Source organism: Equus przewalskii, chromosome 4 (genome assembly GCF_037783145.1).
Source record: "Equus przewalskii isolate Varuska chromosome 4, EquPr2, whole genome shotgun sequence".
Classification (NCBI taxonomy): domain Eukaryota; kingdom Metazoa; phylum Chordata; class Mammalia; order Perissodactyla; family Equidae; genus Equus; species Equus przewalskii.
The window spans coordinates 66784616-66808614 of NC_091834.1; the positions used below are offsets into that span (position 1 = coordinate 66784616).

Here is a 23999-nt window from a genome sequence, read left to right on the forward strand (position 1 = left end):
AATGAAAAATACTTGTAAATTCCCCAGATTAGTGAAAACCCCTCAAATACCTCACTGCTATTTTTCTTAGGAAAGCTGAATCCTTAAGGGAACATCAGCCCAGTATTGACCAGGATGTGAGAAGTGGACACACTCCTACGTGAATGATAAAGTATAATTAGGACATTGCAACAAGCTGTGGGGTTGTTCTTATTTTAAAATAGCTTTAAAATGTCTATGACCTCTGAATCAGGATCTTTTTCCCAACAAAATAATTCAAATATTCACAAAAATTTTGCTAAAAGAAAAGCTGATTAGAGAATGTTCCTGATCATTTAAAAACCTAAAAACAATAAAAATGTCCAACAACAGGGGAATGGTTAGTTATACTGTGCATATCCTTCAAATTAGCATGTTATATTGTGTATCAATTGTACCTCAACAAATCTTTAAAAATAAAATAATATTCAGACAACAAAAATGATGAGGGAAATAATATTTAATTACATGGAAATATTGTTGGGTACAAAAAGCAGCCTATGAAGAGTATAAATATTATTATTCTACTTTTGGAAAGCCTATGTGTGTATTTTAAAGAAATACAAAAAGGATATATGCCACTATGTTAAAAATGTTTGTCTCTAGAAAGGTGGATTACAAATGATTCTTATTTTCCTCCTTCTTCTCATCTACATTTATTTTTTAAACAATAAATATGATTTTTTTAATTAAGGAGAGAAAGTTAATTCAAAAACACTGTCTGAGTTTTCTGTAAATACACAAATTTAACTTTTTTCAGAAAAGTCTTAACTTTTCTGCCCAGGGTGGTGCTACAGCTTACTCATATTCCAACAGCGTAATTTTCCTGTCACATTGCCAAATGGGAAGGAAACTATAAGGATCCTGCCCCTTCTTGGAAAGGTTCCCCCTGTTCTTCTGACTGATCAGCAGTGGAAGGACACAGGGCGAACTGTTCAATTGTCTGTGTGCGCAGAGGCACAGACAAAGAACACGGTGTTTTATTAAAACTTGAAGAAAAGCAGTGCTATTCACAACATTGGATTTAGAATTGCAGGTACTTTTTTTTTCTTTCAAATAAAATAAAACGTATCATTTCTGAGAAATCTTTTAATATCCATCTTTTTTTTTTTTTTAACACTGTCCCTTCCTTAATGTTCCTCACCCGACACCATTTCTTTGCTCAACCTGGGGCAACACTTTTCCCTACAACTTTGCTTCCAAACCCATGTTTCAAGCTGAAACCAGGAATGGAATCTCAAAATTCCACAAAGATGGAAAAATTAAATTCAGGTTTTAAACGCTGTGCTCTGCCAGACTGACACGTCCCCATTGCTTCTTTGTTGCCAATTTCGCCCCATGGCCCTTCCCGGTACCAGCTGGAGAGAGACCTTTAAAAACTCAGCCTCGGGTAATAACCAGCAGGCGAGTAACCTTTGAATCTCATTAGAGCTCAAAGTAAGGAGAAAACTTCCAGCTACATTTCTTCAGTGTTTCCTAAAAATTTCCACAAGTCCTGCTCAGGCAACCTCTGCCTTCCCCAGCTGGAAGTGTGCCCAGGAGTCCTGACCAAATGCCTTCCAAATTGCAGGCTCTATTTAATTTGTGTGGTTTCCATTCCAAAGGTCCCTGTTAATTAATTAAAGTCTTGCTATAAGTTTAATTGAGAAGACAAGTTTCCTTAGAAGAAAAAATGTCTGCTCTTTTTAATAGGAGCAAAAGATCTGAAAAATAGCTGCATCAAATGAGCAGTTTCTTAGGATGAGTTGCAGGACCCAGCAGAAGGCAGGCGGGAGGCTGGGCAGCCCCAGTGCCTCCTTCCTCCATCTCCAAAAGTAGCCTGACTTTGAACTTATGTAAATGGTGAGGAGGGCACGAAAGATGATCCAGAGAGACATCATTCTTTCCCAGGAACACGGAGTGATGGGAAAGTGTAAGCGACAAATCAGAAACAGAACTCACCCGAGATCTGGCCTCGAGTTCCATTTATCTGTCTGAAACTTGGCTGCATGTAACAAATTGGGGTGGCTTACAGATTATAAACAGTTAAAATATTAATTTGTATGTATGCTGTACTTTTTTACAAAAAGAAATTCAATTACTGTGGTTCACACGAAGTACATTCAGTATGGACATTCTCTCAAGTGTACATGTGCAACACGGAGCTCTAACTCAGACCTGCTGTCCCCAGTCCTCGGTCTGAAGGATGGTGATTCTCTTGGGCCACTCTATAGGTCAAGACGAGTTACAGCGTGAGGCAATGGCACAACTAAAAGTAATAATAGTGACAACACATGCAGAGTATCAGTTTTTACTCTTTTTCTTTTCAAGCAAAAGTGGTAGTGTCCCTTTGATGAGTGTTATGGGTTGAATTTTGTCCCCCCCAAATTCATATGTTGAATGTCTGACCCAGTACCTCAGAATAGGACAGTATATGGAGATAGAGCCTTTAAAAAGGTGATTAAGTTAAAATGAGGCCATTACTGTGGGCCCTAATCCAATCAGACTGGTGTCCTTATAAGAAGAGGAAATTTGGACACAAAAAGAGACACTAGGGATGCGTGCACACAGAGGAAAGACCATGTATGAGGACATAGCAAACAGGCGGCCGTCTGCAAGTTGAGCAGAGAGACCACAGAAGAAGGCAACCTCCTAACACCTTGAGCTTGGACTTCTAGCCTCCAGATCTCTGAGAAAAGAAATTTCTGTTGTTTAAGGCACCCAGTCTGCGGTAATTTGTTACAGCAGTGCTAGCAAATAAATATAATGAGAAACCAAAAAACTAAAGCTCCTAGCATGTATTTTCCCCCATTGTCAAAATATGTAACTGCCAGCCTCTGGAGGTACTGGAGCTCTGCCCCAGCCCTTTATTCAGGATGCATATGACATGGACTTCTGCTTTCAATGCATTTATGATTGTAATTGTAATTACAATTGGAAATATTGACACAATTATCATTCTGAATATTCGAGAGCTTAAGCCCCTGGATACCTAGGTGTCTGTGGCAGAACTACTTAATATTAGCAGATCATATTATGACTGGTTCTAATGCATTGCCTTTGATACACCAATAACTGACACTTAGATAAATCAAGAAACATGGGGCATTTTTACATTTTTATTTAACATGTTATAAGTATGACCAAGGCAGAGGCGCCCACAGCTCGCTGTCCTGCCAGAAGCAGCGGTGGGCATGGAGCAGGGCCTACCACGTTTGGCAACCACATGAAGCTGGCCGCAGTTACCAGCGAAGGTGTTGTAATTACAACCACTCTCCAGTTACCAGCGAAGGTGTTGTAATTACAACCACTCTCCAGTGCTCACTGGTAACGAGGAATGCAGAATCTGACACATTCCACACTAGATTTCAGCCTGGGGCTTCTGATGCAGACAGAACCCTTTTTCTCCTTTTCTTTGGTCAAGCCTCTTGGATCCCTAAATCTATTGTTATTTGACTTTCCTCTAGCTGTTTCCAGTTAGAGCTAGCTTACTCCAATTTAGAGTAAGCACTTTAGATTCTGATAACACCCAGAATTTGTTTTCCTGCTCCACTCCAAGTTGACGTACGCCATAAATTTAATGAGCACAGTTTTAGCCATCATGAAAAAAATGAATGACGCTTGTCTACAATTGACCCTTTTCAGATCATCCAAGCCTGCTTTCTAGTCCTCTTGGATTCAATCTTTTTTTTTCCCCTGTTCAGTCTCTTAGATATATTCTCTAGTTGTCTGTGAGGTAAGACCCCCAACTCCAAACTCTGCAGAACATTCTTGAATGGGAGATATTCCTGCTGTTATAAAACATCCTCTCTTTGAACGAGGGAAAAAAAGAATCTTTCACTAGTGCCAATGCAGAGACTAAACGATGCCAAGTGTAGGAGGAGATAGGAAGGAAGAAAGGAAGGAAGGGAGTGGGCTGAGACAGGTCTCCAACGTGGGGAGTCATCAGTTTATTCTCTGAATCACCAGGTACCAGAGAGAGATTTAAATGACCCAGGTTTAAACCTCAATTCTCAATGATATTTACTCTTTCCTAATAAATAGCTATCCCAACTCTGCACATTATTAATTTAGCATATGAATATGTAATTAACTGACTCAGCATTTTCATATGTTCTAAAGAACGTGCTCTAATAGTCTGTGCCTGTAGCACCCGACCATATGGGAATGAGCAGCTTCCTGTGGACTCTACCCTGACATTCAGTGGTCAGAGGAGTTATCTGTCCACATACGTAAGAGCTAGACTCATCTGGCTCCTTATACTCCCTAATCACAGCAGAGAATCAAAGTCTTTCCTGAGAAAGTGAGCTCCCCGGTCAGAAATGCCCATCCCTTCCTTGCTCAGGACGGAACTCAAACTCCTTCAAGGCCCCTTCACTGGCACCCACTCTGTAAGATTTCACGAGATGTAACTGGTCCAACCTCTAGACTCCCAGCCCTCAGGAGGAAGTATACCTCAATTGAATTCTGCCTCCATAAATTTTTAGATGGCAAGGTTCACACCTTTTAAATTTTCCCCAACTTCCACTATTTTATTCACAGTAGGTACTTAATAAATGTTTATTGTATTTTATTTTAAATAATTAAAGACATATACTTCATCATTAAAAAGTTAATTTAAAAAAAATTACTTCAGGGATGTTATTTTGACCTGGTTTAAGACTGAAACAGAAGGAGGCATTCTAATTTTTTTTTTATTGGAGTCAGGGAAGAGAAATTTTTTTGGGGATAGGCAAGGGATGTGGAGATTATATTTTGTAGAATTGTAATTTCAGTGTTGCAAAGGTCATTAGAGATAATGACCTAATATTTTTCCTTATAAATCTGAAGTTTCAGATATTTTATGGAATTCTACCTAGTCTTAGATACTAGCTAGTTGGTGGGTGGAAGATGCAGGATACTTAAATTATAAACCCACTCCCCAGGCACTATCTTAAGAAGCCGTTTTTTTTCCTGAGCCTAGTCAATTTCCGGTCTTTCAAACTGGAAATCACAAGTATAAGGAAAGTAACAGATAGCTAGAACACTGGGAAGAATAGGACAGATTGGAAGTCTGGATAAAAGATGCTTACTCCGTGCCGCTTTCGACCATCTGTGTGAGGAGACAGATGCCATCCAGATTTATAAACTCCTGGGCAAACGTGACATCCCGGGACAGGCTGGCCAAGTCCTTCAGGGCTTCCAGCTTGGCGTCCATACTCGACGACTGGATGCGTTCATGGAGCTGCTGGGCGTTTTGAGCCTCATTGGGGACAAAAACAAAGGGAAGAGTTTTCACAGAGGAAACCACAATAGATGAAAAATTAGTGTCTCATTGAGAAACGAAGATACAGAGGCCAAAAGCACAAGACTCGAGGCATACTACACGACAAGGGCTGGTTTCCAGCCATAATGACTCCACCGTCAGGCAATTTCTGTTAACTTCATGATGGGAATCTATTGCCTTCTTTTGACAGTGCCCATATTTCCATCTCTCGGAGAAGCAAGAGCATAAGAACAGTAAAACCCCAGAAATGGAACGGGTGTGGCGGTGCCGTAAATGGGGAAAATGTTTATCTCTTAAAGAAATTATTATCTATAAATGACAAAAAGCTATTTGCTTAGTTAAGCAATTATACAAATTTATACAGCATGTTCACCCACTCAGTCAATACTCTGAGTAATAACTGCCTACACACAGGGTTCAAAAGCTTCATTAGACACCCAAACAATCTTTCTGGGTTTCTGAAAATCTTCCAGCACAGCACAATGATGCTTGTAAATTTCACTTTGCCACAACATGTGTTTCACATGCATTGCCTACTTACTGCACGAATTTAAAACAAAATAATTAGGAAACCAAATTAGTAGCTTTGCCTAGAATTAGACTTCTCCTTTTTAAGGCATTTGCACTTGGCTTCTACATGCAAGACAGAGGGAATAGAAATATATTGGAGCAGCTGAACTTCTGGATAATAATGTGTAGTCTACATTTCTCATTCACTCAGTAAAGGTTTTCATATCTACCTTTCACTTGGGGCAGACAGTAAGAAAATAAAATACTAAATTTTTCTGCCTGTGTTTTTGCTTAACAGAAACAACTGAACATCTGTTGCAGCTATCATTTAACTCAAAACTGCAGTGGTTGAAGTAGTCTGCCATCCTCATAGTCTCCTTCTCAGCCTCTTGCTTTCTCCTTTGAAACTCGTTATATTGCAGAGAAAGGGGAAGAGGGAGTATTTGTGCCCCAAAATGAGATATCTTCTCCTGAACAGAAACTGATCAGAAATATCTGAGGAGCCCCATGTGAACGATAACAGGGTTCAGATTGCAGGATGGAGGAAGGGAATCCACACAGATACTGAGAGCAAAGGGACTCTGTCCCAGCGGGCTTTGCAGCTAGGACCCTTCCCTCCCGGCTCAGCTCTCCTCGCTTCTCCTGAAGTAGCGCAGAGAAGGGATTCTACAGGGAAACCAATGCACTTCTTCAGGGCCCAAGACAGGAAGGAATCCCACATCCCCATCACTTGGTCAGAGACATACTGTGGTTTCCCACTTAATTATAACCAAAAACTGACACTAAGCGTCAGAAATTAGAAAAGAAGAAGGAGGGGAAGACAGAGGAGAACGAGAACCTTCCCTACTCATTCACTGACCCCCAGATGGCTGACAAATCGCTCAAACCCTAAATTCCATTTTTTAAAAAGGGAGAATGGAGAGCTAGCGAGAATTACTTCATCTTTTAAAATTGTTCAAAGATATACCATTCTCTAACATCTTCAAATGTATATACAGCATTAACATTAACATTAACATATAATATTTAGCCCAAGTCAATCACTTTGAATTCCCTGAAAAATAGGGAATTCAAGCAGGAAGTTTTCATTTACTAGAGACTATGATAATAATGAGTACTCAACAATTACTTCACTGTCATTATTAAGGCTAACTAATAGTGTTTGGTGCTGTTAATACTAGTAATAAGTCACTTTATGAGCCACCATTCTAAATACCTTCAGGAAGAAATTCATTTAATCTGCACAAGAGTCCTCTCAAATAGGTGCTTTCATTATCTTCATTATACAAAGGAAACTGAAGTGCAGAGAAGTTAAGTAATTTGCCCATGGTCACACAGCTTGTCAGCGCTGGAGCTAAGAGAGAACTTGGGCAGTTGGATTCTGGAGAACAGACTCTAAAGCAGTGGGTCTCATGAGAATCACCTGGATAGCTTCTTAAAACACAGATCCCTGGGCCCCACTCCGAGTTTTTGGTTCCGTAGGCCTGGGGTAGGGTCCCCTAAATTGTTTGCTTAACAAGCTCCCAGTACTGCTGATGCTGCTGATCCTGGAGTCACATGCTGAGGACCACTGAGTCCTAAACTGACCCCTCAGCTCTAAAACACTGAGGATACTGCATCTCACAGTGATGATGGAACGTGCAGCCCAGCCCCACTGGGTACACGGGCTCTGATTCTGTCTTCGAATTATCACCTCATCTTCTCCAGCTGGGCACAACGAGCCCCCTTGGCTTATTATACCAAGAAGACAATCTACTTGCCCTTTTAAAAGTGTACACTTCTCAACAGGAATGTTTGCTAAGAAAATGAAAAGTATAAGTCAATAATCACAAGATCTAGATAGATGAGACTTATTACACCATTCTTTCCACTTTTGTATGTGTTTGAAATGTTACCTACTTAAAAGTTAATGAAGTAATTAATTTAAAAGAAGAGAAATGAAGAGAGCTGACAGCAGAAACCTGAAAAGGACAACTGCTCCAAGCAGAGGAATTAAGACTAAAGAGTCTCAAACCCCAGGGCGACTAATGAGTTCCTGTTGTGGAAATAGAAAACATTTTACCAAGACAGTCACAATCAGCATGGCAAAGCAATACTCTGACTTGCTGGGGTCTCAGCCAAGGAATCACTCCCAATAACAGTAATAAAGGCTCCTCCAAATTGTGTCAAACAGCAACATTCAGTTGATGGGTGCAATGACCTGAGAAGTTTGTATGGAGCCATCCACCCCTCCGACGCTCAATCCAGTGCCTGAAATCGATGTGCCCTGCTTTCATGATGGTGTTCCTATCCTGCAAGGCAGACCTTAATCCTTCCCAGGGTACCATCGTCTAAGGAGTCAATTCTTCATAAAAATGTAGAGTTCCTGCGGTGTTTGCTGTTAGGTAAGTTTTCCTCTTGGTTTCAAGACAGAAGTAAACCCCGGAGGGGACATATCATTCATGAGATGGTGGCAGGCTTGGTGGGCTGTGGTGGAAAGCTCCCTGAACTAGGACGAGAACCCAGGGCTACTTCCAGCTGTGTCACTAATTAGCTCTGAGGCCTGACCAAACTTCTAACCTCTTTCGGCCTCATTTTCCCCACCAGTACACTGAAAAACTGTGATGAGATCACGTTTGAAGTTTTCTCCAACCCACGGAGTCACCAATTGTTTCTCAGGTGGGCAGGAACCCTCATCCCAGTCTGCCAGGAGAAGGCGCTGCATAGATGTTAGTCCTCAGTGTGAGCCCCAACACAAACATGACATCAATCCTCTGGGACATTTTTAAGGCAATATTTTTCCAGCTGGAACCAGAACAGGTAGAGATATGTATTCTTTTTACTTTCTCTAATTTCTAAATAATGTGGATATGAAACTCTTATTATTAAAAATAATGCATGAATAAAAGTTTTATTATTAAAATCAAGGTTTTGTAAGCAAAGCTTATTTTTTTGGCATCAGTTATTGCTGAAGATTACTCTGCATATAATTTTACTTGGCCTATATTCAGACAAGTCTTTACAGTTATCTGTTTCCAATCTATGCTCCTTCAAAATCAAAGGCAGAATTCTCACTCACTGATTCAACAAATACTTCTGGAAGGCTTTCTCTGAGCCAGGCACTGGTCTGCCTGTTTGAGATACAGCAACAAGCAAGACAGCTTAGGTTCTCACCTTCCTGGGGCTTACATCCTCAAGGTAGGGGGCAGACAATGAAACAAATCAATAAGAAGAAATCAAATACTGACGAGTTGTGTAGCAAAGCCTAAAATGGGGAGATGTGATAGAGAGTGACTGATGTCTTTTTAAGACAGGGCAGTTTTCACGGACAAGCAGCCTAAGGAAGTGACACGTATGTATCTGATTGACAAGAAGGAGCCAACCACATTGAGAAAGAGGGAGGTAGATGTCTGGGCAACAAGAATGGATAGTGCCAAGGAGGAACAGGGGGAACAAGCCTGGAATGTCTAGAGAGACAGAAAGAGGACCAGTGTGTCTGGGGTTGGTGGAGGAGGGGAAAATGGAAGGAGGTGAGGACAGAGAAGCAGGCGACCAGGTGGTCTAAGGTGTTCAAGAGCAGCAGAGTGGGAGGAATCCTGGGTGGTAACGTGCTTCCCTGACTGAAAGGGTGCGTTTATATATCTGAGACAGATGTGTCCCACCTTTGGAGCACTTAAAATAGTATTTATATTCAAACACTAGAAGCAACGATATTCAACAATGGGACAATGGTTAAATAACTCATGATATAGTCGCAGGACAAACTATACGGAATTGAAAAATGAAACTTTCAGAGAATGTAAGATAGCACAGGCACATCTTCATGGTGGAATATTAGGAGAAAGGCTAGGATGCAAATATATTTTACTGTTGTGGGGCATGGGTGCAACTGTACGGGTATGTGTGTATATCCACTAGCATGTAAAATCCAGGAGAAAAAGAAACATGTCAGACTTGCTCACCACTTTATTCCTAGTACCTAGAAAAGTTCTGGCATTTACCAGGAGTTCAAAAAAATTCTGCTAAATAAATGAATATGTAAGTACACATACTCGCCTAAAAATGACCAAAAGAAATAAATCAAGATATGACCCATGGTTAAAACATTCTGCATAATTTTCTTTGTAGCAAGCATCATTTTTCAAATTTTCCATGATGCTGCAATATTTTTATATTTGGGCGAAAATCAACCTTATTAAAAAATAAAAAACCTTAGTTCTGCTTTTTCACGCAGTCAGCACAAATAAAACAAGTCCGCTACTTGTGGGGGTGATTGTATCAGACAATAAGTTAGTATGATATCCTGGTATGTTCCAAGGATAGAATACAAGTTTCACCTGGAGCCACTCAAACCGCTTGATGTGGCTGCCTAACATCCTGGACTGAGGAAGGTCTGAGCCCAGGCTCCGAGGGAAACAGCCTCCCAAGCGATCAGCGGTGGGCACAGAAAAGGGTACCGGTAGATGTGTGCCAAGTATTTACCATCTCTGTTCTTGAAGGTGCCAATTAAAATTATCCCTAAGGAACGTCCAGTATGGTTCCAAGTCCATGATACCAATTCAGAAGTAGTCTAAAAAGTCCCAAGGTTCACAAGTTTCACAGACATTTCCAAATGTGCACTCAATTATTACCCAGCAGCCCAACAACACTTTCCTAGAATGTTTTCTCTGCCCCTTCAAAATGACTCCTTCACACCTTGTCCTCTCTCCTTAAAGTCTCCTATCCCCTGCCCCTGCTGCCCCCACACTGGTGGCCTCTCCTCAATTTTATTGAGGAAATCAAAGCAATCAGCCAGGAGTTCCTTCCTCTTCCTACTTCCACGAGCGCGGCCAGGTCTCTATCCTCACACTCTGCTTCTTCCTGATACTCTGCACTTGGTGCCCTGCTTCCTGTCCAAGGTCAGTCCTTCCCCGCAGCTCTAGATCCCTTCCCCTCTCACCTTCTCAAGTACTCCCCTTCTAGATTATCCCTCTTTCTTCTATACCATCAGGTTCTCTCTCTGCAGCGGATCATTTCCAGCTGCAAAAATCTCTAATAGTTTCTATTTTAAAAAACCAAACAAAACTGGACTTTTGTACATTGACCCAGATCCCCTTCAGCCACGCCCTCATTTCACTGTTCCCATTCTCAGCAAAAGCTCTGGACTAAAGAGTGGGTCTAAAGTTGCTGCCTCACTTCACCTCACATTCTCATTCTCTCTTCTCCCCACCCCAGTGAGGCTTCCATTCTCACCCCTACACTAAGAGTGTCTCCATCACGCTAGCAACATCTCTAGGGGACAGGTCCAGGGATCACTCCCTCATCCAATCTTCCTTATCATCTCAGCAGCCTTCAACACACCTAATTGCTCCCTCCTCCTTGAAACACTTTCTTCACTTGGCTTCTTGGCCAGCTCCTCCTTTAAAACTGAGAGTGTGCCCGGGGCTGTACGTTCCCTACGGCAACCTCATCCAGTCCATGGCTTTCCATGTCATGTACCTGGTGATGGCTGGCACACCGGCATTCTCCAGGTTGCCCAACACACATACCTAACTGCCTAGCTGACATGTCCTCACAGACACATAAGGGGCATCTCAAACTCTTCATTTTCCCCTCCTCAAACATAAAACACCACTGTTTATCTTGCCCAAACACCAGGGACCTCCTTGCATCCTCCCACAAGGACCACCATATCCACAGCATCAGCAAGTCCTGGGGGCTTGCTCTCCACAACACTCCTTCAGACCCTCCACATCCCTGCAACGCAGGCAGCTGGCGCCACCTTCATCTCCTGCAGGGACTGCTGTGACAGACTCCTAACTTGTTCCCTTGCCACCCCTGTGATGTGTTCCTGAGCAGCAGCCAGAGTGATCTTGTCATTCCTCTGCCCAAAAGCCTCCACTGGCTTCTTCTAAGTTAAGCTGCTAGAGCAATAGCAGGAAACAGAATTTAAGACATTCTACAACCTTTTTTTTTGGTTTCTCACAGTAGAGAAAAAGTGGTTTAACAACTTGTTGGTAGTGTTATTAATTAGGAATCTCTGATAACCTGAATCCACAGAGTGACTGAGACGACACCCTTTTTCTTTTTCGCCAGGGTAACCAGCCCCAAAAATCAGTGTGACGGGCCCTCTGACCTAGAAGCTTCTCATATTCTCCCTAAACAAGTGAGAGCAGAAAAGCAGGACTACACATAGAGCTGACAAAGCAACACTAGCTACTTGATGAGCAGTTTTACTTACTATGTCCACACGGGCCAAAATGAGGAATAATGGGCAAGAAGAGTTCAGGTCATATATAAAGAGGCTCTTAAAAATCCAGTAGTTTGGAATACTGAAATGTTTTTAGCATGGGCCATTATGATTCACCTCTTGCATACTGTAGTGACCTTATGGTATTTAGTTGCGTGTGTCTTCATTTAACTAAAAATAATGCCAGCATATGCTATAGAAAGAAATATATAAGTACCATCAGAAGTCATAAAATAAAAAAATAAAGTTAACCCAATGTTAACAGCTTCTTGTATTCTCTCTTGAGAATCAGTTTTATCCTTTATTTGGCATATATATACCTCTTTTCTATGTACATAACTGCGGTCATTCCATACGCAATGTTCTGCAACCTGCTTTGCACTTAATAATATGCTTGAGTGATGTCTCCCCAAGGCAGCACCTACTGCATTCTTTTTAATTGCTGCACGGTATTCTATCACATGGATATTACCTAATGCATTTAACTACTGCCAACTGATAGACATTAACAGGTTTCCAGATTTTGATTACCAAAAATAATGATGCACACGGCCCTTTGTGAATGTGGTATGAGTGCGTGTGTGTCCTGCAGTGCTTTTGTGAGTCTATCTATTGGATAAATTCCCAGCAGTAAAATTGTCAGGACAAAGACATATGTATTTTCAGCTTGGGTGGATACAGCTAAATTGTTCTCCAAAGAGGCTGGACCAATTTATACTCTCAACAGCACAGCATCTTTTCCTCACACTTTGCTCATCCAGGAGTGTAGATTTTCATCTCTTTTAAAAGAGAGATTGAGTTTCTTCTCTCACATATATCTAGATCTAAATGTAATCTATATATCTATAGATAGATCTGCATCTATAGGTCTGTATATATGTCTCTTTCTCTCTCTCTCAGTAGATAGATAGATAAATGTATTCCTTTATTTATTTATCGTAGCTCTGCCTGCTAGAATAAAGTAGATATCTAGATCTTTAGACACAACTGATCTATAAAAGATCTATACAGAGATAGAAATAGATACATAGATACATAGATCATTTTTGTTTGTAGCTTTTGGCCATCAGTTTTGGGGGCAGTGTGTTTCTTTCTTTATAAGGGATCCTGCAAATTGAGGAATTATCCCTCTATTTATCACGTATATTGCCAATTGTTTTTCCTAATTGCTGTTTTTGACTTTGTTCCTAGAATTCTTTCCAAACATAAAGATTTGTGGGCTTGTTTTTATTTTTTGGTTGTCAAATTTATCAATATTTTTCTTTATGGTTTCTGGGTTTTCTATTCTACTTAGAGAGGCTTTCCACACTCAAAAACTACAAATGTATTCATTGTAAGGACTTTTTAAAACAAAATTTCAGGAAAGTAAAAACAATGATCCGGCAACCAAAATTTCTTCTAATAGGAACAGTAGCCAAAATTTATTTCAAATATGCTTCACCCAACATGTGACCTCAGGTTCCATTTCCACAGCTATTACTATCATGGCAGGTGGAAGGAAACCCTACTTAGCTGCACAATCTGAAGCCCCCTAAACCCTGAACTGCTCAGAGATTCACACACATTTGCACACATTCCCTGGGCACGTTCATGGCGATGTTTTCATGATATTGGGCAGATGGATAAGGATATGATGCCTGAAAGATACACATGTTTAAGGTGGCCACTAGAGTTATTGTCTAAAGATGTGCAAAGCAGAGGAGGACCACCAGCCAAGTGTAAGGGCTTTTACAAGTAAAACAATGCTGGTTGTTTTTTAAGCTCTTCTCTTATCAATGCCCTATTTTGCTAGGAATAATGCAGAAAGGGTTGTTCTATGATAGAATAAGACAGGAAACAAATTCAGCAACAAAAATACCACTTTTGATACAGTGGACGTGAAACTCAACACAGCTGCACATTAGCTAAAATACAAGTGTGTGTGTATGTATGCACATGTATACACATGTAGGGGTGTGTGCATGCACATGTAGGTGTGTGTGTGTTCTCGTCTGGATATTGAAGAGTTCAGCTGAGGTAGATGAAGGGACTGTAAAAGCTAGTATAACACCATGTGTTGTTTCTTTACGGTACACTAACACTTCATAGCAAATCTGATGAAGACAGCTATTTTTAAACATATTTTTATTGTGTATGTAAAAAGCGAAAGTGTCAGCATATGCTGACCCATATTTTTCAGTTAAATATGAAATAACAAAAAATAACCTATCAGCAACAAAGTGTACAGATCCAAAATATCTTGCTTATAGAGTAATTCCCAATTCTAGACCCTGTGGCTACAGCCAAACCGTAAAGCACTGTCTTTAAATGCAGACTCCTGGACTCTATTCCTAGATATGATAATTCACCTTCTCTTTAAAGACCCAGACACCAGCATTTTTAAAGTTCCACCAACGATTCAGGTTTGGGGACCAATGCTCTTTAGAGAATGTACACCAGTCTCTTGCAGGTGGACTCCATCTTATAATATTGCCTTATGCACTGGCTTTCATATCTTTCCATTCACCATGCTGGCAATGTGAAGAGCACAGACTTCATTGTCCCTGATAACACTGAGTCATGCCATGGTGTCAGTGTGCTCACTTGCAGGTTGCTGAAAAACTTGACCCTCCCAAACACCTAACCTTCTTTCAAAGAGTGGCTTAGCATGGCAGAAATTTTGTTCATGAACCTATGGCAATGAAAAAGACAACTGACTTCTTCTTTGGCTTAGAGAAGGCCTAGATTTAAAAAGTGAGCCTTGGGGTTGGCCTGGTGGCAAAGCTGTTAAGTTCATGCCTTCTGCTTCAGTGGCCCAGGGTTCACTGGTTCGGATCCCAGGTGCAGACCTATGCACCACTTGTCAAACCACTCTGTGGCAGGCGTCCCACATATAAAGTAGAGGAAGATGGGCATGGTTATTAGCTCAGGGCCAGTCTTCTTCAACAAAAAAAAAAAGAGGAAGATTGGTGCAGTTGTTAGCTCAGGGCTAATCTTCCTCAAAAAAAAAAAAAAAAAAAGTGAGCCTTCCTAATTCTAAGATGAAACAAATGGCAAGGTGTACTCTTTCTGCCCAGCAAGAAGATGAGTAATTTTAGTGGGATAAATAGGAACTACTAAAACCAAACGAAACCACGGCCTCTAAAGGTCAAATTAACATTAATTCATGCTGACTATATTAAGAAGATCAGTGCTAAGTCAGACGAAAACTTCTCAGCTCAACATGTAGCCATTGAAAAATGAGCAGGAATTCTAATTTCCATTAAGTGGAAAAGAAGGCATCAAAAGACAGTTCAGCCACCTCAAGCCACATACTCTATTGAGTTTAATACTGTGCTTAGGTTCACGATGTTATTGGGTAAAATGTTTAGGCGTTTTTCAGCCTCTCTAATGTAATTTTCAACAAGAAGAATTTGTGGTAGTTACAGTACCCACAATTTAATTTTAGCCAGATGGTTTTCCCAATTTTTAAATTTATTTTTAGCCCAACACATGGCTTCAGTGGAAACCGAAAATGAGAGTTAGACACAGTTTTCATCACATATGCAGAGTGAAAATAGTAACACTTGGTGTATTTTGTGCAGATTATTTTTTAGGAAAGTGATAAAATGCACTGTGAAATAATATAGTTTAAAATGCTAATGTTACTACCCAAAGTATCTACAAGCAAGTAAGACAGATCAAGATAAGCAACATAGCTAGGTACAGGAGTCTCAATACTCGGGAGCATTTTGTTTAGCAGCTTTTATTTGGAAGACTATGAAGTGCTTTGTCCAGGATCAGCTGTCAATGAAACAGCAGAAGTGGAAAACATTTCTTAAGCTATATTTTTATGAATTGTCATAACTAACCAAAAGTAGAAAATGCTTTCACATGCAGACGTACACACTCCCTCTGACTTTAAAGGGAAGGAATAGGCTCTCTTTGGTTCTGCTCTGTTTGTTTGTTGTCTTAATGGGCTCAGATGGTATTAGGTGGATGTGTTGCCAGGTGGGTAAAACCAATCAGCACCGCTCAGCTATCCCATTCGTGATATGACAATTGTCAATGTGATCACCAAACTCAAACCTTAAAGTCAGTTTACTTGCACTTAACCTGGAACAAAGGCTTCCTTCTCTGTAATGGGAAGTGAGGTGGGGGGGCGGGGAGGAAGGGTGCATTTCTGCTAATCTAGAATCTGCATGTGAGGACATTCCAGAGACCTTTCGTTTTGCAGTAAAGTCATCCTCAAAAATTAATATCCCACAATCCCATCTGGTGGAACTGGAGATCAAAGAGTTTACTGGAAAGCTATAAACTCAGATCAACTTACTGGAGAAGTAGTTAGTCGAAGGATAGTGCCATTTTTTATTTCATTGCGATTCTGGAAGAGAAAAAAGAAGATTTTTGTAAATCTTCAAGTACAAGCTTAAAGAAGATAACAAACACAAATATAATCTAGCAAAGATTCTATAGTAAGCATTCTTATGATTCAGTTTATACTCATTTAAGTAATTTTTACTTATATCTACAAAGAACTTTAAATTGAGTCCCAGATATGTTAACTTTATATCACGTCATAGACAGCATTAAGCACAGAGGAAGTGAATATAAACCCAAAGAATAGGAGTAGAAGGTCTAAGAATAGCAAACAAAAAAAGAAATTTTAAAAGGTTATTAAGGAAATATGACCTAGCACACCACTCCTACATATACACCCAAAAGAATTGAAAACATATGTCTACATAAAAACTCATAGAATTTCATAGAAACATTACTTATAATTGCCAAAAAGTATAATCAACTTGAAGGTCCAACAACTGATGACTGGATAAGCAAAATGTGGTATATCCATTCAAGGGAATATTATTAGACCATAAAAAGAAATGAAGTATGGATACACGCTGCAGCATGGATGAACCTTGAAAACATTACACTAAGTGAAAATGTCCAGACACAAAGGCCGCATATTTCATGATTCCACTTACATGAAATGTCCAGAATAGGCAAATACACAAAGACAGAAAGCAGATTAATGGTTGCCAGGGGCTGGGGAAGGAGGAGTGGGGAGTGAATGCTAATGGATGCAGAGTTTCTTTTTGGGGTGATGAAATTGTTCTAAAATTGAGTGTGATGATGATTCCACAAATCTGTGAATATACTAAAAACCACCAAATCAAATCCTTAAAAAGGTGAATTTTTAGTATGCAAATTATATCTCAAGAAAGCTGTTATTTTTTTAACAAGTTATTAAGGAGTCTGGTTTCTTAACATTTGCTGGCTGCTACTGCATGTTGCACTAAATTTAAGAACAAACAACATAAACAAGCGGATCTCAAATCAGTCTGTCTCCACTTGGCGAGTATATTTGAGGTGAGTGTTTTGAAGCTATCACTTAGCACCTTTGGCACTGAAGGTAGATTTTCACTGGCAGTTTTATTTTCTGCCACCAGAGTACGCACCATGCTCAGCTTTCAGGGGGTGACCCTCTGGAAGTCACACCACAGCATCCCCTGCCCTGGAGCACTAAGGCCAGGAGGTTAGTAAAGTGTCTTGAGGATCATTCTCCTGCAACACTTAAGGCAAGCCGCAAGCTGGAATTTGCTCAGAATGCAGCAGGCACACTGAGGTGGTAGGAAATTTCTCAGGATGAGGTGCCAAAAACATTAGAACACTCACTCTCTCCCTCAGCCAATTCTGATGACTTATGGGAAAACAAATTTTCTAAAAGAACTACTGTAAAGAGAGCGGGCTTCGGGCCAATACTCCCTCCCAAAGACAGCCTCATCTGAACGTTTTGCACCAAGCGCAGGCAGACCTGAAGGCCCAACACTGCTGGATCCAAACCCTCCTTGGGCAATTCCAGCCCAATCTAGAGCACCCCCAGAGGGACACCCTGGGCTGCCTCTTGAGAGAGCAAGCTCCTATTGGCAGAATTGTACAGGTAAGAGCAGAACGACCACCCGACAGGCAGGCTCAGATATAAGATGGAGAAATGAATTTCAGTCACTTAAAAAATCTCCTTCAAGGAGCTGGCCCCGTGGCCGAGTGGTTAAGTTCGCGCGCTCCGCTGCAGGCGGCCCAGTGTTTCGTCGGTTCGAATCCTGGGCGCGGACATGGCACTGCTCATCAAACCACGCTGAGGCAGCGTCCCACATGCCACGGCTAGAAGGACCCACAGCTAGGAATATGCAACTATGTACCAGGGGGCTTTGGGGAGAAAAAGGAAAAAAATAAAATCTTTAAAAAAAAAAAAATCTCCTTCAACTCTAAAATTCGATGACTCTATGAGCATTGGAGAGGAAGGCAGCAAACACTAATTATAAAATATTAAGGAAGCTGAATACAGGGCACACCTCTTTGCTACTCAGGTTCTAAATGAATTGAGAAATAAGAAGATGAAAAACTAAAATATCCCCTTTATTAGTTATTATGGAGAACAAGGCTCAGAGTGAGAACCAGCAGAGAGCTAACTGGGCCCTCAGATGAGTATGATGTTGAGGGAAGACCTAAGGCAGGTTCTTTCCCAAAAGGAAAAAGGGGCCCAGACAATCTTCCCAAATAACCAGACAAGTAGGGAAAGAGGCCCTCAGGATATGAAGAGGCCAGGAGGGTTCAGTGATAATCTCTCCTCACGGAAATTTGGAGCAGGGATGAGGCAATAGACTAATAATAGCAATAAACTAATATTTATTGAAAGGCACTGGGCTGAGGTTTTTGCTATAATGTTTATTTAACCATTATAATCACTCTACGCTTATTTTAAAGATAAGAAACCAAAGCTGCTGCCAAGAGGATAAGTTATTTGCTCAACATCACGGAGGGGGAGGGGAGGACTCAAACCCATCCCGGAGGGGAGGGGAGGGGAGGATCTGACATCAGAGGCTGTGCTCTATCTCTCCGGAAAATGTAAGAAGACCTAGATCCTGCATTTATCCTTAGAGGGGTGAGTTCATCAACTGGTCCACAAACCAGGGAACAAAGCAGTCAGAGTGCTATTAACAAGCGCTTTGCAGATTCCCAGGGGTTCCCTATGGTGGCAACAGGGTACCGGGCACCGGGTGAAAGTATGACTGGGGTGAAATTAAGCAGTTGGCCTCCAGTCCCCCACGTTGACTCCTTTCTTCCTAGCCTCCAAGTATGAATTCTTTGAAGAAAGGGTCTTGAGGACTGTTTGTTTAAAACAAAAGCCATATTAAAACCACTGACCAGCAGAGCTGGGTTGGGACTCCTGCTCCGCCTCACACCCACTGGGTGTACTCAGTGCAAGCTACTTAATCACTCTGATCTAAGTTCTCTCTTCCCTGAAATGGAGAGAACAAGTCATTGCTTAGAGAAGTGTAGTAAGAACTAGAGGTGACATGTGCATTCTGTCTGGCCTACAAATGACTCAAAAATGAGAGTGACTGCAGCTGTGACACAGAGAGCAGCAGCATCCCTTCCGCCTGTGCCTTCCCAGTTGGCAGCTCATTTGCCTTCTCTCTCTTTCTTTCTCCTGAAAAAAATGCTTTTTAATCAGTGTTTCATATTCTGGAATAAAAAAGAGAAATAGAAGAGCTACTAATACATGCATGAGAAACCTTAAGTTCCCAACAGAAAGATAGATCAAACGCCAAGAGAAAGGCCATGGCAGAGCTCTGCTTCAGAGGCTGTGTTCCAGCAGGAAAAGCAGCCGGATCACACCCCTTTACCAGGGCCGAGGACACCTTTCGCTCTCCAAGGAATGCCTAACCTGGAAGTAAGCTTGGTTAATGAAGGAGAAGGCTGGTACTTGCTCAGATTTCATAAATTCCCCCAGGCAGTGCACAGCATTGCTGAGGTGCGGGGTCTCCAGATAGAACAGTCTGGATTTTGCCCACATTCCACTTCCTACCTGGGGAATCTGGTACAAGTGACAAAGTGACATAGCTGTCTTTTGTGCCAGCTTCTCCATGTGTAAAATGGGGAGAGTACCTGTCTCCTAAAGATTATTCTGAGGATTAACTGAAATAATCCATTTAAAGTGCTTAGAACAGTGTTTGGCACATGACAAACACTCAAAAAAAAAAGTTAGTTGTTTATTACTAAATGCAAAAATAACATCGAAAAAGTACATTGCTACATACCCTTGTTTGTTTTTAGGTAGTCTCCTACATGTAATCTGATCAGTAAAAATAAGAGTGCGATCTATGTTATCCTAAATCTAAGACCCTAAAGTCAGTAGCACATAGTCAGCAGAATAACAAATATTAGCAGTTGAACACCTCATCAATCATCAGACCAACATGACTAAGGAGAAGTCCTGCCACACAGCACACTTCACATCGAAGGATGGGCACCTGGCACTCACTCTTTTACCATACTTGGGCCTGTTTCTGTATCTCTTTTGGAGGGCCATTCCTCCACACAGTCCTCTAAGCATTCAATAAGCGCTGTGTGTGTGTACATGTGTGTATATGTGTGTGTGTATGTGTGTGTGTTTGTGAATTTACTTACTTCTCTTGTTCATTGGCTGTCTCCCCCCACCCTCAGAATGTCACCTCTATGGGAGTAGATGGTTTACCACCACCATATCACTCCTATCTAGAACAGTGAATGTCTGTGATCTGGCACATGGTTGGTGTTCAACAAGTATTTGTTGAATAAACGGCTAAACCTACTATATGTCTGGCCACAGATGAGATACTGGTGTCAGATACAAAGTTAAACAGTCCCTGTTGTCTGGGACTTCAATAAAGTGAGAGAGATTGACATGTTATATCTGTACCATAAAAGAATTTTGGCCCATATAGTGCATGATTAGTATTGTATAAGCACATACGTGTGGCAGAAGGAAGAGAGGAAGAGGGCGTTCAGCAAAGGCCCTTAGTGGAGGTGATATTCAAGAAGGCCCTCTGATCTATAAGCAAGGATTTCCCAGGAGAAAAGAAGAAACAGCATTTCTCAAAGGACAAGATATCCTTATGGAACAGAAAAAGGTCTGTGTGGTTGCTTCCAGCCTAGGATGCCCAAAGAATGGAAGGACGTGACACTAAAATGTAGGCTGACCTTGAGCCATTTAAAGAGGGGGGCGGAGGGCGCAGGAGTAAGTGGGGTGAAATTCCAGCTCTGATTTGCTGCTAGTGAACGTGCCCCTCTCTGGAGGGGCCAGTTTTGCAGTACGGTATCCATATCTATGCTTAATGCTTCTGGTCCATAAGTGATAAGGAAAACCGGAGGCTCATGCTTTAGAAACAAGTATAGTATGTCCTCCTCCATTAGGAGGAGTGCCATACATCTGGGCTGTGAACAGAAACCATCTACCCTGCCCCCACACTCAGCTGGACACCGAGAATCCAAATCTTACTATCTAGAATCACAAAACTTTGTGCTCTTCCTCTCTTTGTCAGCATGACTTTATTCTCTGAGGAGTCTTCTGCATAGGCAAATGGTATAACTGCTCGTTAGAGGAACTTCCCGAAAGACTCATAGACTCTGAAGTGGAAAACTTCAACTGTTTTCATCCTAAGATTCTTTGAATCCCTCGATTCGACATTCTCTGCTGTTAATACCAATCCTGGACTATTGTACCATGACCCATATGTGCTTTGAAAGACCAGCCTAAATCAAACTTCCAATTCTCAACAAATTCTGATCTTACCTTCTGTGACGGGCTTTTGATGTGTCAGCTTGAATAGGTTACAGTGCCCAGTTATTCAAGCAAACATTAATCTAGTTGTTACTGTGAAGGTATTTTGCAGTGTGATTAAAGTCCATAATCAGTTGACTTTAAGTAGGGGAGATTATGCTAGATAATCTGGGAGGGCTTGAGTCCATAAATTGAAAGGCCTTAAAAGCAGAGCTGAGGGTTCCCTGAAGAGGAAGAAATTCTACCAGTGGATAGCAGATTCAGCCCTTACCTCAGAGTGGCAGCCTACGCTTCCTGAAGTCCTGCCCTATGGATTTCAAATTTGTCTAGCCAGCCCCTACAATCACATAAGCCAATTCCTTGCAACAAATCTCTCAGCATATATCTCCTACTAGTTCTGCATCTCTAGTTGAGCCCTGACCAGTATGCCTCCATCTGCCAAGACCCTGTCAAAGCTACTCAAGGCAGTATTCTCCTTTACCATGGTGAGCAATACGCTGGTCAGCTTTGTCATCAAAAGGTCCCACCCTTGGGGAGCAGCTTTTGACAGAGCTAATCCTCCAGCATTCCACCGAGTCAGGGTCATCTTTCTCAGGCAGACAAGGAACACCACTAAATGATGCATAAAAGCATGTGAGGAAAGAAAGGAAAAAATGGGCGAACTTCTTAAAACTCCTGTGAGAAGAATGTATCCATCAACTCACAGGGCCAAGAAACTGTCCCATTCTCCTCTCTGGGAAAACAGTCTTTTATTCTCCATTTCTCATATGATGTTCATATCATCTGCTTTAGAATCACCATGGATGCATATAAAAATGCAGATTTCTATGGGCCAGCCCTGGTGGCCTGGTGGTTAAGTTCACCACACTCCGCTTCAGTAGCCTAGGTTTGGTTCCCAGACACGGACCTACACGACTCATCTGTCAGTGGTCATGCTGTTGAGGCAGCTCACATACAAAAAGACGAAGAAGATTGGTAACAGATGTTAGCTCAGGGCAAGTCTTCCTCAGCAAAAAAGAGGAAGATTGGCAACAGACATCAGCTCAGGGCAAATCTACCTCAGGGGAAAAAAAAATGAAAGATTTCTAGGGAACCCATTACATAGCCACTGACTCGGGGGCTTGGGATGCTGCATTTTCACTATGATCCAGTAATTCCGATGCACAATAAAGTTTAGAATCATCTCAGTCTCATTCGTAAGACTACCCGCCACATTCAGAGTGAGTATTCTGAACTTCAAAGTAATAAAGTCTGAGGCAAACAAGACTAATTGCAGCTCCCAAAAAATGAAGAGGAGAAAAGAAGTAGAAAGAACATTTCTTCAGGGAAATGCCCCGACTGCACACAATGTAGGAGAATAATGACAAGTGGCCCAGTGAAAGCCAGCTGAAGCCCTCCTGTCATATTTACTCGTACCCAACAGTTCCAGACCGTACTAGCCCCTGACATTCACAGGCTTCTCCATAGGGTGTTTTTGTGTTTCTTCACAGAACTAGCTCAGCGACTTGGCCTCTGTGTGGATTGGGTAATAAGATCTTGCAGAAAAATGTCACTGTTGTCACATTTTTCCCTCTGAAATTTGTTTTTCTCAGTATGCCAAGTTTCTGTCTAGCCAGACAAATTAAAAATTATGCCCTGGTCAAAAATCCAAATTATACCCTCTTCCTATTATTTAACAAGGAAAACAGAAGGTCCGAGGGGGAAGGGGCACTTATGACCCCACAAGACCCTGGACCTCGCAGGGTCTCCTCCCTGGCTCCATGTCTCCTCTTCTCTGTCTTTGTCTTTCTCTGTCTCTCTCACCAGATGTGACAAGGACCTTACTTTGGATATATTACTACAAAACCACGCTGTTCTTCAGATGCATTACTCAATCATCACAAAAACTGATTTTGCATGTAAACCTGATCCCTTTTGTCCTTTATATATCCATTTGGGTGATCTTGAAATCTTCGGGCTGAAGGAAATAACTGAGGACAGTATATGATGTGCTGGTTGCTAGGTTACAGAGTGATGCCTCTAGACAGAGGGCTACAGGTCCAACATTTGAGGGGGGATGCTAGAAATGCGCGAAAATAAAATGTGAACTCTCAAAAGCCAGGAAAGAAAGGCTGAGAGGTGGAGGTGAGGAAGAAGGATAAGGAAGAAAGGGTAGCAAACTGTTCTAAATGCACATTTCCCATAACTAATGCTCTGGCCTTCCCCAGGGTTGCTTACCCTTGGGGGCAATGTCCCGCCACCCCTGGTACAGCTTTAGCAGTTCATTTCTTCCCATTAATTGAAGGATTTGGGTTTGGCTTCTTCTCCACTCTGTTTTCATGCTTCTAACTAGATTCTATTATCAGTTGTGTTTTTCTTTAATCATTTTACTTTTTACAGAACCTAGATATCCTTCACACTATTCCCAAAATCAGAAGAAGAAAGAACAAAACAGGTATTAAGTAAAATATCTA

The 23999-nt window shown here is 41.4% G+C and overlaps 1 protein-coding gene across 23 annotated transcripts in view; it reads right to left on the bottom strand.

Annotated features, from left to right (window-relative positions):
• The window catches only part of ELMO1 (engulfment and cell motility 1), a 523658-nt gene that overhangs the window by 357508 nt on the left and 142151 nt on the right, over positions 1 to 23999 (bottom strand). For all 23 annotated transcript variants that reach the window (XM_008536086.2, XM_070616266.1, XM_070616275.1 and 20 more), the window contains 2 exons: positions 16273 to 16323; positions 5070 to 5239 (listed from right to left, as the gene is read on the bottom strand). In XM_008536086.2, the coding sequence (XP_008534308.1) occupies positions 5070 to 5239; positions 16273 to 16323 (221 nt within the window). The remainder of the gene's footprint in view (positions 1 to 5069; positions 5240 to 16272; positions 16324 to 23999) is intronic.